The sequence below is a fragment of the Salmo salar genome, chromosome ssa03 (genome assembly GCF_905237065.1).
Source record: "Salmo salar chromosome ssa03, Ssal_v3.1, whole genome shotgun sequence".
Lineage (NCBI taxonomy): Eukaryota > Metazoa > Chordata > Actinopteri > Salmoniformes > Salmonidae > Salmo > Salmo salar.
This window is the reverse complement of record NC_059444.1, coordinates 16052913-16067634: the sequence shown is the minus strand read 5'-3', so window position 1 is coordinate 16067634 and position 14722 is coordinate 16052913. Positions and strand designations below refer to the sequence as shown.

Here is a 14722-nt window from a genome sequence, read left to right as displayed (position 1 = left end):
TGTGTGTTTTTTGCCTATTTGAACCGCACACTTGTTTTTTGTGTACATGGATTTTATAATGTCGTATGTTTTTCCCCCAACACCTCTTTCTATCAATTTGTATAGCAGACCCTCAAACCAAATTGAGTCAAAGGCTTTTTTGAAATCAACAAAGCATGAGAAGACTTTGCCTTTGTTTTGGTTTGTTTGTTTGTCAATTAGGGTGTGCAGGGTGAATATGTGGTCTGTCATATGATAATTTGGTAAAAAGCCAATTTGACATTTGCTCAGTACATTGTTTTCACTGAGGAAATGTACGAGTCTGCTGTTAATGATAATGCAGAGGATTATCCCAAGGTTGCTGTTGATGCATAACCCAAGTTAGTTATTGGGGTCAAATTTGTCTCCATTTTTGTGGATTGGGATGATCAGTCCTTGGTTCCAAATATTGGGGAAGATGCCAGAACTAAGGATGATGTTAAAGAGTTTTAGTATAGTCAATTGGAATTTGTTGTCTGTATATTTTATCATTTCATTGAGGATACCATCAATACCACAGGCCTTTTTGGGTTGGAGGGTTTATATTTTGTCCTGTAGTTCATTCAAGGCAATTGGAGAATCCAGTGGGTTCTGGTAGTCTTTAATAGTTGATTCCAAGATTTGTATTTGATAATGTATATGTTTTTGCTGTTTGTTCTTTGTTATAGAGCCAAAAAGATTGAAGAAGTGGTTTACCCATTCATCTCCATTTTGGATAGATAATTCGTTGTTGTTTATTTAGTGCTTTCCAATTTCCCCAGAAGTGGTTAGAGTCTATGGATTCTTCAATTACACTGAGCTGATTTCTGACGTGCTGTTCCTTCTTTTTCCGTAGTGTATTTCTGTATTGTTTTGGTGATTCACCATAGTGAAGGCGTAGGCTCAGGTTTTCCGGGTCCCTATGTTTTTGGTTGGACAGGTTTCTCAGTTTCTTTCTTAGAATTTTGCATTCTTCGTCAAAACATTTGTCATTGTTGTTCATTTTCTTCGGTTTTCTATTTGAGATTTTTAGATTTGATAGAGAAGCTGAGAGGTCAAATGTACTGTTAAGATTTTCTACTGTCAAGTTTACACCTTCACTATTAAAGTGGAACGTTTTGTCCAGGAAGTTGTCTAAAAGGGATTGAATTTGTTGTTGCCTAATTGTTTTTTTGGTAGGTTTCCACACTACATTCCTTCCATCTATAGCATTTCTTAATATTACTCAGTTCCTTTGGCTTTGATGCCTCATGATTGAGTATTGCTCTGTTCAAGTAGAATGTGATTTTGCTATGGTCTGATAGGGGTGTCATTGGGTTGACTGTGAATGCTCTGAGAGACTCTGGGTTGAGGTCAGTGATAAAGTATTCTACAGTACTACTGCCAAGAGATGAGCTATAAGTGTACCTACCATAGGAGTCCCCTCAAAGCCTACCATTGACTATGTACATACCCAGCGTGCAACAGAGCTGCAGGAGTTGTGACCCGTTTTTGTTGGTTATGTTGTCATAGTTGTGCCTAGGAGGGCATATGGGGGAGGGAATGCTGTCACCTCCAGGAAGGTGTTTGTCTCCCTGTGTGCTGAGAGTGTCAGGTTCTTGTCCGGTTTTGGCATTTAGGGGCCACAGACTAGTACATGTCCCTGGGTCTGGAAATGATTGATTTCCCCCTCCAGGATGGAGAAGCTGTCTTCATTAAAGTATGGGGATTCTAGTGTGGGGATATAGGTAGCACACAGGAGAACATTTTTCTATTTTAAGATCATTTCCTTTTGAATTTCTAGCCAAATGTAAAATGTTCCTGTTTTGATTAATTTAATGGACTGAGTTAGGTCTGCTCTATACCAAATTAGCATACCCCCTGAGTCCCTTCCCTGTTTCACACCTGGTAGTTTGGTGGATGGGACTACCAGCTCTCTGTAACATAGAGGGCAACCAGTGGGTCCATCTCCTCTATACCAGGTTTCTTGTAGGATGACAATGTCTGTATTTCCAAATTCTTTGATGAAGTCCAGGTTCCTGCTCTTTAGGCCAAAGGCAGATGACCTCAGGCCTGAGGATGAGATAGTGAAGGCTTTGTGTTCCATAAAGTGTCCAATGTAATTGGTGGTTTGACCTCAGGCCAGTAAGTGTGAGCAGAGCCTGCTGAGCATCTGGTACATGCCATTGGCTTGGGCTAGTGTAAGAGTGGGGTTTGGGCCTGTTTGCCCGCTCAGGGCCTGGGCGTATTTGGGACTTCCATGTTGAGGCCCTCTTTGCTGGGGTGGGGTGCATGGGGTGGGCAGGAGGGGAATAGGTCTGATCTGAGGGGGCCTAAATGGGTTGTGGGCATGGTTGACTTGGGGGGGTTGATTGGTTGGGGTGGGGTGTGGCTGGTGGTGTTGTGGTCTGGATGTAGGTCCTCTCGGCGTGGGTCCTCTATGTGTAGGTCCAGGGGGGTGTGGGGGTGCAGGTCTGGGAGAGTGTCTCGCTGGTCTGGGCGGGGTGTCTATTGATCTATTGCTCCTGTGTGAAGTGTTGGGGCTGCGTTTGAGAGCGATGTCCTTTACAGTCCGTCAAAGGTGGGCACTGCTCTCTTGTATAGGTGGACCTGGTCATAGAGGCTGTTCAAGTCCCGGGTGGAGTGGTGGGCCAGGAAAGCATTTGGTTTTGAGGCACAGTCACAGGAAATACTTGCGTTTATCCGCTGTATGGTAGCAGGGTGGAAGTCTTTTTGTGGTAGCAAGGTGGAGATAACCACTTGTGCATTAGGGAAAGTAGAAGAAGCTTTTTCAGTCACTCCCTTCAGTGCTGTGGCCACCCTTTCCTGCTGTGTTCTCAGGTCGTTGGTGCCTGTGTGTATTATTATGTGGCTGGGTGACCCTAGTTGGTCCTCAGACAGAAGGTCTAGGGTGCGCTGGGTGTTTGGACATCAGAGTTTAGACACACTGTGTTTGGGAAAACGTTTTTTTTCTTGTTTATATTTCCCATTTGAGTCCATAAGGAGTACAATCTGTGTCTTGTGTATGTCCTCAGTGGGTGTGGGGGGAATGTCAGGAGGGCTCAGGGTGGCTGACAGGGGGGGTGCTCAGAGGGGGTGAGATCCCCTGGGCTTGGGGTTCTTCATTTGTCTGTTCTGCTGTGATGACGCTATGGTCAGGGTCTGGTGTGGACTGTTCTGCTGTGATGACGCTATGGTCAGGGTCTGGTGTGGACTGTTCTGCTGTGATGACGCTATGGTCAGGGTCTGGTGTGGACTGTTCTGTTGTGATGACACTATGGTCAGGGTCTGGTGTGGACTGTTCTGTTGTGATGACGCTATGGTCAGGGTCTGGTGTGGACTGTTCTGCTGTGATGACACTATGGTCAGGGTCTGGTGTGGACTGTTCTGTTGTGATGACGCTATGGTCAGGGTCTGGTGTGGACTGTTCTGCTGTGATGACACTATGGTCAGGGTCTGGTGTGGACTGTTCTGCTGTGATGACACTATGGTCAGGGTCTGCTGTGAACTGTTCTGTTGTGGTATCGTGACTTGTCGGGATCCTGTATATGTTCCTGACAAAAATCCAAGTTTATCTAACTCTAAATCTATATTTTTTAAGAATATGCTGAAAAATACAGGAGCTTATCTGATCATGACCTCTCTCTCTCTCCCTGCATCTCTCCTCTGTCTCTTTCTCTCTCTCTCTGTGTCTCTCTCTCTCTCTCTCTCTGTCTCTCTCTTTCTGTCTCTCTCTGTCTCTCTCTCTCTCTCTCTCTCTGTCTCTGTCTCTCTCTGTCTCTCTCTGTCTCTCTCTCTCTCTCTCTCTCTGTCTCTCTCTGTCTCTCTCTGTGTCTCTCTCTCTCTGTCTCTCTCTTTCTGTCTCTCTCTGTCTCTCTCTCTGTCTCTCTCTCTCTGTCTCTCTCTCTCTCTCATGCGCACTCGCACACTCTCTCTCTCTCTCTCTCTCTACACACACACACACACACACACACACACACACACACACACACACACACACACACACACACACACACACACACACACACACACACACACACACACACACACCAACAGGCAGAGTGGGTTACGGCCGTCATAGCGACAGTCTCCTTCAGGTCTCCTCTGCTCTCAGTTACTCGTGCATTATAAAAAACTTTTTTAACATAACTGTGCAACCTGCAGGAAGAATGGAAGGTTTCTTATTATCTGTCACACACACACACAAACACACACACACACACACTAGCAATATCATTAAAGTACAATGTAAGTTGTTATAACAATATCCTTTACAAGTTGTTATTACAATTATTTTTGCTGATCTACAAGCTTGAAGTTCACTGTGAATGAAATAGATATACAGAGACATTGTCATCAATAATTAAGGACAAATTAAATCGTTTTCCCCTTTTACTGCTTAACCCCTTGTATTTGCCATTGAGCTTTTATTTTTTTGAAATGACTTAGATCTGACCCCCTGTGGAGAATATGACGAATTGCAACCAAACTCAGAACGCTGTCCATGGTGCTGAATATCCAAACGAAACAGTAAGAAATATATATAGAGAAAAAGAAAACACAGGAGAGGAGATAAACAATAATTCAATGGAATACATTTACTGCAGCATATGGAACAAAAAGAGATCTCCCTTCCAAAGCCTTCACTTGAACAGATTGCCCTCATAAGATAAAAACAAACTTGAATCAATTATTCATAGACTTCCATAACAGAGACAGGCATAGCTGCAACCTATAACCGCCTAAACATACATAATGGGGCAACCACATGGGACTATGGGGATGAAAGACAAGGGCCTTTGCATTTGATGGTAGTAAAAGATAAAGTACAAAATGCAGGTAAAACAGTTACTGCCATATTATGTATTAAATGTTCAGGTTATACGTAATCCTTTTAAAGAGGTATGCATGTCTACTGATATTAACAGGTGAAAGTACAGTATTGTGATTTGAATCCAAACGGCAGCTGTCTATGGTGCACCAGATTGGGCATTTGCATTAGTGCAATATTTGCATCTTTAGGGGGAATAAAACAGAAGGTAGCTGAAAAAAGGCTTGAATAAATGTAAAGAGAGGGAATTAATTCAGTTTAAGGAGAGCGTCTTAAATTTCCCTTCTGAAAAAGACAGATGCACACTAGTATGAGGGCTTATTAAAGCTGGCCTTTAAAAATGGCTATCTTTAAGTCCTTTCTCCTAAGGTACAAGACATGGCTATATACAGGGAGTACCAGTACCGAGTCGATGTGCAGGGGTACGAGGTAATTGAGGTAGCTATGTACAGTACATATAGGTGGGGTAAAGTGACTAGGCAACAGGATAGATCAAAGACTGAGCTGTTGCAGCAGCATATGTGGAGTAGTAGCAGCAGCGTATGTGGTGAGTGTGAGTGTGTATGTCATGTCAGAATGCATGTGTGCGCATGTTATGTGTGTGTGTGTGTTGGGGTGTCATCTATCCACCGGATGTGTACCAAACTCACTAAAAGTGGCAGTAATAAAGCCTCTCTTGAAAAAGCCAAACCTTGACCAAGAAAATATAAAATAACTATCGGCCTATATCGAATCTCCCATTCCTCTCAAAAAAAATGTAAAAGCTGTTGCAACTCACTGCCTTCCTGAAGACAATGTATACGAAACACTTCAGTCTGGTTTTAGACCCCATCATAGCACTGAGACTGAACTTGTGAAGATGGTAAATTACCTTTTAATGGCGTCAGACCGACGCTCTGCATCTGCCCTCGTGCTCCTGGACCTTAGTGCTGCTTTTGATACCATCGATCACCACATTCTTTTGGAGAGATTGGAAACCCAAATTTGTCTACACTGACAAGTTCTGGCCTGGTTTAGATCTTATCTATCGGAAAGATATCAGTTTGTGTTTGTGGATGGTTTGTCCTCTGACAAATCAACTGTCAATTTCGGTGTTCCTCAAGGCTCTGTTTTAGGACCACTATTGTTTTCACTATATATTTTACCTCTTGGGGATGTCATTTGGCAACATAATATTAACTTTCACTGCTATGTGGATGACACACAGCTGTACATTTCAATGAAATATGGTGAAGCCCCAAAATTTCCCTCCCTGGAAGCCTGTGTTTCAGACATAAGGAAGTGGATGGCGGCAAATGTTCTACTTTTAAAGTTGGACAAAACAGAGATGCTTGTTCTAGGTCCCAAGAAACAAAGAGATCTTATGTTGAATCTAACAATTAGTCTTGATGGTTATACAGTCGTCTCAAAGGACCTCGGTGTTACTCTGGACCCTGGTCTCTCTTTTGAAGAACATATCAAGACTGTTTCAAGGACAGCTTTTTTCCATCTACGTAATATTGCAAAAAATCTTAAACTTTCTGTCCAAAAATTATGCCGAAAAATTAATCCATGCTTTTGTCACTTCTAGATTAGACTACTACAATGCTCTACTTTCCGGCTACCAGGATAAAGCACTAAATAAACTTCAGTTAGTGCTAAACACGGCTGCTAGAATCTTGACTCGAACCCAAAAATGTGATCATATTACTCCAGTGCTAGCCTCCCTACACTGGCTTCCTGTTAAGGCAAGGGCTGATTTCAAGGTTTTACTGCTAACCTACAAAGCATTACATGGGCTTGCTCCTACCTATCTTTTCGATTTGGTCCTGCCGTACATACCTACACGTACGCTACGGTCACAAGACACAGGCCTCCTTACTGTCCCTGGAATTTCTAAGCAAACAGCTGGAGGCAGGACTTTCTCCTATAGAGCTCCATTTTTATGGAATGGTCTGCCTACCCATGTGAGAGACGCAGACTGGGTCTCAACCTTTAAGTCTTTATTGAAGACTCATCTCTTCAGTAGGTCCTATGATTGAGTGTAGTCTGGCCCAGGAGTGTGAAGGTGAACGGAAAGGCACTGGAGCAACGAACCGCCCTTGCTGTCTCTGCCTGGCTGGTTCCCCTCTCTCCACTGGGATTCTCTGCCTCAAACCCTATTACAGGGGCTGAGTCACTGGCATACTGGTGCTCTTCCATGCCATCCCTAGGAGGGGTGCATCACTTGAGTGGGTTGAGTCACTGACGTGATCTTCCTGTCCGGGTTGACGCCCCCCCTTGGGTTGTGCTGTGGGGGAGATCTTCGTGGGCTATACTCGGCCTTGTCATAGGATGGTAAGTTGGTGGTTGAAGATATCCCTCTAGTGGTGTGGGGGCTGTGCTTTGGCAAAGTGGATGGGGTTATATCCTGCCTGTTTGGCCCTGTCTGGGGGTATTGTCGGACGGGGCCACAATGTCTCCTGACCTTTCCTGTCTCAGCCTCCAGTATTTATGCTGCAGTAGTTTATGTGTCCCCGGGCTAGGGTCAGTCTGTTATATCTGGTGTATTTCTCCTGTCTTATCCGGTGTCCTGTGTGAATTGAATTATGTTCTCTCTAATTCTCTTTTTCTCCCTTTTTCTCTCTTTCTCTCCTTTCTTTCTTTCTTTCTTTCTTTCTTTCTTTCTTTCTTTCTTTCTTTCTTTCTTTCTTTCTTTCTTTCTTTCTTTCTTTCTTTCTTTCTCTCTCTCAGAGGACCTGAGTCCCTAGGACCATGCCTCAGGACTACCTGGCCTGATTACTCCTTTCTGTCCCCAGTCCACCTGGTCATGCTGCTGCTCCAGTTTCAACTGTTCTGCCTGCAGCTATGGAACCTTGACCTGTTCACCGGACGTGCCGCCTGTCCCAGACATGCTGTTTTCAGCTCTCTAGAGACAGCAGGAGCGGTAGAGATACCCTGAATGATCGACTATGAAAAGCCAACTGACATTTACTCCTGAGGTGCTAACCTGTGATTATTATTATTTGACCCTGCTGGTCATCTATGAACATTTGAACATCTTGGCCATGTTCTGTTATAATCTCCACCCGGCACAGCCAGAAGAGGAATGGCCACCCCTCATAGCCTGGTTCCTCTCTAGGTTTCTTTGTAGGTTCTGGCCTTTCTAGGGAATTTTTCCTAGCCACCGTGCTTCTATATCTGCATTGCTTGCTGCTTGGGGTTTTAGGCAGGGTTTCTGTACAGCACTTTGTGACATCAGCTGATGTAAGAAGGGCTTGATAAATACATTTGATTAATTGAATGATTAGTATGTGTGAGTTTGTGGGTGGAGCCCTACACCCAAACAAGGGCACTCCGTTCATCCACCTCTGGCCTGCTCGCCTCCCTACCTCTGAGGAAGCACAGTTTCCGCTCAGCCCAGTCAAAACTGTTCGCTGCTCTGGCACCCCAATGGTGGAACAAGCTCCCTCACGACGCCAGGACAGCGGAGTCAATCACCACCTTCCGGAGACACCTGAAACCCCACCTCTTCAAGGAATACCTGGGATAGGAAAAAGTAATCCTTCTAACCCCCCCCTTAAAAGATTTAGATGCACTATTGTAAAGTGGTTGTTCCACTGGATATTATAAGGTGAATGCACCAATTTGTAAGTCGCTCTGGATAAGAGCGTCTGCTAAATGACTTAAATGTAAATGTAAATGTAGTGTGTGTGTAGAGAGTCAATGCAAGAGAGATAGTTAAAAAAAGGGAGGTAGTCCGTGTAGCCATTGGATTAGCTATTAAGCAGTCTTGTTTATCAGTCTTATGGCTTGGGGGTAGAAGTTCAGGGTCCTGTTGGTTCCAGACTTGGTGCACTGGTACCTCTTGCCATAGCACAGTCTATGGCTTGGGCGGATGGCGTCTTTGACGATTTTTTGGGCCTTCCTCTGACACTGCCTGGTATAGAGGTCCTGGAAGGCAGGGAGCTCGGGCCCAGTGATGTACTGGGCTGTACGCAACACCCTCTGTAGCGACTTGTGGTTGGGTGCCTTTCAGTTGCCATACAAAGCGCTGATGCAGCCAGTCAAGATTCTCTCAATGGTGCAGCTGTAGAACTTTTTGAGGATCTGAGGGGCTCATACCAAATCTTTTCAGCCTCCTGAGGGGGGAGAGGCGCTGTCGTGCCCTCTTCACAACTGTGTGGAGCATATTCATTCCTTAGTGATGTGGACACCGACGAACTTGAATATCTCGACCCACTCCACTACGGACAAAATAGGAATTGGCCTATAACAGTTAGGATCAGCTTGATCTCTCCCTTTAAATAAAGGATGCACTGTGGCTGCCTTCCAAGCAATGGGAACCTTCCCAGAAAGGAGAGACAGGTTAAAAAGGTCAGAGATAGGCTTGGCGATGATAGGGGCAGAAACCTTAAAGAAGAAAGGGTCTAAACTATCTGACGCAGGGAGAACTTTGTAGCGGAGCAGGGGAAATAGAGGGAGGAGCATCAGGGATAGTCGCATTAGAAGGGGTGGGAGATGAGGAAATGTTGGACGGGCAAGGAGGCATTGCAGAGTCAAATAGGAATCCTGACCTAATGAAATGGTGATTAAAGAGCTCAACCATGTGCTCCTTGTCAGTAACAACCACATCATCAACACTAAGGGACATGGGCAGCTGTAAGGAAGAGGGTTTATTCTCCAGGTCTTTAACCGTTTTCCAGAACTTCTTGGGGTTAGACCCACAGAGAGAGAACTGCAACTAACTTTGGCCTTCCGGATAGCCTGAGTGCACTTATTTCTAATTTGCGTGAACGAGAGCCAGTCAGCCTGAGTATGCATGTGCAGAGCGATTTGCCAAATGGAATTCTTGAACTGGAGTAACTCTGCCAGATCACGGTCGAACCAGGGGCTGAACCTGTTTTTAATTCAACTTTTCGTTATGGGCGTGTATTTGTTAACAATACCACTGAAAATATTAAAAAAGAAGGTCCAAGCATCTTCGACAGAGGGGATCAAGCTGATTCTATACCATTTTACAGAGGCCAGTTCATGAAGGAAGGCTTGCTCATTCAAGTTTTTTAACAAGCGTCTATGACAAATCAGGACAGGTCATTTCACTAAGCAGCCATTACGAACACAAGCTGTAAAACAGTGATCACTAAGGTCATTACAGAAAACACCAGACTGATACCTATCAGGATTATTTGTCAGGATAACATCGAGGAGAGTAGCCTTTTCTGGGTGTTTGGAGTCATATCTTGTGGGATTGTTAATTATCTGAGAAAGATTTAGGGAGTCCCATTGCTTTAGGACTTGATCAGGTGGTTTAAGCATGTCCCAGTTTAGGTCACCTAGCAGGACAAATTCAGACTTAGTGTAAGGGGCCAGGTGAGAGCTTAGGGCAGGTAAGGTACAGGCCGGTGCTGATGGAGGACGATAAAACCCAGCAACAGTCAACAAAGAGTTATTTGAAAGTTTAATGCTTAAAACAAGCAAATCAAATTGTTTGGGGACAGACTTGGTGGAGACAACCGAGCACTGAAGGTGTTCCTTGGTAAAGATTGCCACTCCACCAACTTTCGAAGAGCTGTCTTGACGAAAAAGGTTATAACAAGAAAAGTTAACATCAGTGTTCAAAACACTCTTTCCTAACCACGTCTCAGTAATGACAAACAGTGGGCAGTGGGTGGAATAGAGATTGCATCATCTTTGGATCTGTTGGGGTGGTATGCGAATTGGAGTGGGTCCAAGGTGTCTGGGATGATGGTGTTGATGTGAGCCATGACCAGCCTTTCAAAAAATGTAATAGCTATTGATGTGAGTGTTACATGGTGATAGTCATTTAGGCAGGTTACATTAGTGTTCTTGGGCATGGGGACTGTGGTGGTCTGCTTGAAACAAGTTTGGTATTATTAAATGTTTGCATTGTTGAATTAGATTTTCATAAATAGTTAGCTTGCTAACATTTAGGAGGACTGATGGTTTGCTTAGTCTGTTTGTTAGGTTATCAAGGAAACTAGGCCTGCTGTAGCTAGCTCAGCCAAGTCACATTAGATCCACTGCAGTATTAGACGTTTGTCCAGGTCCCCAGAATGTCGGAAGATGCCTTCAATACTGTCCACTGGGGCAACATGAGCGCCTATTACCATCTAGTAGGCTCGCGGCTTGCTTGGGTGGTGTTAAACTGTGAGCTACGGCTCAGAGGATCGCTGGTTCAATCCCAGTGCTAGGTAATCATTTGTAGTTTTTCTGTTTTTACCCTATCCCAAACCTTCACCCTTAACTTAACCAGTGTGAATTAATGCCTAAACTTAATCCTCCACCTGGACAAACGTTGAATGCTGAAGTGAGACCGTGAGTTCTTGTTGAGCTAGCTATCTACTTGCTAGCAACTTCAGAACACAATTCTACCAGAAAGTGTGTGTGTGTTACAATTATAACCATGGTATAAGTCATATAATCACCTCAGGGAACTTTGCATACTATGGGAAATAATACAACTTAGTGTAAGGTAAGCTCCACTCCACGTCAAGGCACACATCTTCCACGTCGTCCATTATTTTCCATAGCCCCTCCTTCATTATCCCTTACCTAAATTTAATTAAATGCCTTCAGATGCCATGCATATCATGTAGGCTGTGTAAAAATACTACTTACAGATACAGAGGCAATAGAGAGATAATGTTAGATATATCTTCCATATATTTTATATAATTTAATCTGTATGTATTGTGAATACTATGATAGGAATTGCCTCAATGATGACATAAAAGTTTTTCTAATCTAATATATTTTACTGAACAAAATATAAATGCAACATGTAAATTGTTGGTCCCATGTTTCATGAGCTAAAATAAAAAATCTCAGAAATGTTCAACATGCACAAAAAGCTTATTTCTCTCAAATTTAGTGCACAAATTTGTTAACGTCCATGTTAGTGAGCATTTCTCCTTTGCCAAGATAATCCATCCACCTAACAGGTGTGGCATATCAAGAGCTGATTAAACAGCATGATCATTACAGAGGTGCACCTTGTGCTGGGGACAATAAAAGTCCACCCTAAAATGTGCAGTTTTATCAAACACAATGCCACAGATGTCTCACGTTTTGAGGGAGGTGGCAATTGGCATGTTGACTGCAGGAATTTCCACCAGAGCTGTTGCCAGTGAATTTAATGTTAAGTGAAATTGTTGCATGTTGCATTTATATTTTTGTTTAGGATACAGTATATATTTCATATATCTTCCAATATCTTGCCTAATTTTGTTATGTTCCCTGGTTACAGAGTAGTTTGAAAAGTCCTTGGTGCCATGGATGAACTTGGGATCGTCTAATTTCCCCAACAAATCTGTACAGAAAAGCTAAGATGATAAAAGCTGTCCTGCCTGCTCCCGCTCCCCCTCCCTTGCCCAGCACTACGCACTCCTGCCACCATCATTACGCACACCTGCTCCCCTCGTCACGCGCATCAGCGATTCATTGCACTCACCTGGACTCAATCACTTGTGTTATTTCCTCCCCTATATCTGTCTGTTCCCCAGCTCTGTTCCCCACTTCAGCATTAATTGTTGTTTTGTTACCCGGTTCTGACATTGTTCCTGTCCTGTTCCATGTCTGGGCTATATTAAATGTTCACTCTCCGTACCTGCTTCTCATCTCCAGTGTCGGTTCTTACAAAAGCCTTGTTTTTTGGCTTCGTAAATGCAATACAATGTTCAAAGACCACCTTGTGTGGAGCTACATAGCCTTCTACCACTACTTGAGCACCCCGGTATATTGTTTGACCACTCGGATTAATATGAAGCAACCATTCACTGATATGAATGGGCATTCTGCAACATTCTCTAGGGTTCAATAAGTTACATTGGTTTTACCACACACACAATAACATACACACACCAGTTTTACTGGCTCCTCTCCTACACCCCACCGCTCATCACACCCACTCTAATGAGGCAAACACACACAACTACATTGGTGTAACCAGTTATTTTCCTCTGTGTCTCTGACTCTAGGGACTCTTCCTACTCCCCCTGTCCCCTGACAGCATGAGGCAACACCACAGGGCTTAACACACACACACACACACACACACACACACACACACACACACACACACACACACACACACACACACACACACACACCCACACACTAATCCTCACCACACACAACAGAGGCAGGGAATATTGTGAATAGAATAAGAGAGAAATCAGACATTGCTACAGGGTTACTTCATTTGGAAGAGTTCAATCTGGAGGGGGCACAGATGTACCATAGGTTTAAAGCCTTTATCAGATTATTGATGGAATTGTACAACAGCCTACACAGAGCTGTGGCGTTGCAGTAGTTTCGTTATAGTTTCATATCAGCAAAAGTAGCATTCATATGATTGATAGGAGATGATGTATTGCTTTGTGGTCATTGTGGTTTATAGTATAGGCTACAGTTGTAAGCAACTTCATAAGCGACTCAAAGACTCCAACTCTTACATGATGCTGCACTAGAATGCAATCTATTCCAATAATAAAATATTTATGATTAAATGTAAATGCTGGTGATGATAAACAGACTGAATTGATGGGCTAATAAAGTCGAACACATCTTAAGCCGATCAATTAGGCTACATGATGATGAAGCTCGTTATATTTTTCAAAGCGTGACGTAGCAGTCTAGTCCCGGGGCGCGCTGAAATATGTGTCCCGTCCCCTCCCAATATCAAAGGCTCAGTCAGCCACGCCAAACCGTCGCTCCACCTAGTAGACTGTTGACTGGCACAGCACGCTTTCTGTCTCTCGCAGTCAGCTTCAGTTCCCCGCTTACTTCGCATTGAGAAGGTGTGTCGAACAGACATTGAAAGAAAGTAAGGTAATATCAAGTGGGAGAGAGAGTCCTCTTGTCTTGGTCGAATTCGTTCTCCCATCATGGAGATGCTTGGAGTGCCATTTGCACTGGTTTGGGTGGTTCTGGGGCTGTCCTGCATTCTCGCTGGAAAAGGTAAGTGAAAATGAAAACTTGCTTATAGATTGTGATTCTGTATAGTGGGGCATTGATAGACGCTATCGTTGATTTCAAGAAGGATTTTCAGATCTTTCTTTACAATTTGAACTAAAGCTGTGCAATGGATTTTTTTAGAAAATAAGAGACATTCATGAAATGAATAATTCAACAGAAGCTTTCTTGATGTTTGATGCGTGTCAGACAGCAGCCTACAGGCTACAAAATATGTTGTCGAGCCCCTTGGAAGTTACCAGCATTTTAGTTTAAAGGGGTTTCACGGGTTGCCGTTTATTTATGCCATCACCAACCTTGGTAAAACAACATCATCTATTTTACTAACTATCCATTTATCGTCAATAATTGGAGGGTGTGTGCTGCAAATGAGGCGGCTATTTGTATTTATTAGGGAGCCACATTAGCTGCTGCCAAGGGGGTCCAAACATATTAAACCACTTACATTACATATAAAGCAAAATATACAACATTACATCATATAACATTATTACACCACTAGATATCTACAATACAAAATGTTTAATACATCCATACAACAATATCACAATGTATGCATATGCATGTGTCTGTACCTTTGTGTGTGTCTCTTCACAGTCCCCGTTGTTCCATAAGGTGTGTTTTTTTTACCTGGTTTTTAAATCTGATGCCATGGATAGGGAAGGACCGTTCACACAGCACTCTGTCCAGCGCACTGGCGCTTGTAGACTAGGCTATAGTAGGCTTCTAGACATGAGAGGAGTACGGTAGTTCGTCTATTTGTAATAATGCCTACTCGTATTCTCGCCTTCAAATTACCGCAGAGTCATGTTGTCTAAAAAGGGCATAATCGGTGCACAGCGACTCTGAATCAGAAAACATTGTTAATTCAGAATGCATATTAGCCATTCAATTGGTCAGCTGAGAAAGGAACAACTGTAATTAAACAGTAATTGATACTCTGTTGTTAATGTAGTGATT

At 43.5% G+C, this 14722-nt stretch overlaps 1 protein-coding gene across 1 annotated transcript in view; it reads left to right on the top strand.

The window, feature by feature from the left end:
- Nucleotides 1–13473: 13473 nt before the first annotated feature.
- Nucleotides 13474–14722, top strand: part of LOC106599045 (calsyntenin-2) — a 284039-nt gene continuing 282790 nt past the window's right edge. The window contains exon 1 of the mRNA XM_014190100.2: nt 13474–13747. Coding sequence (XP_014045575.1) covers nt 13675–13747 — 73 coding nt within the window. The 5' untranslated portion in view covers nt 13474–13674. The remainder of the gene's footprint in view (nt 13748–14722) is intronic.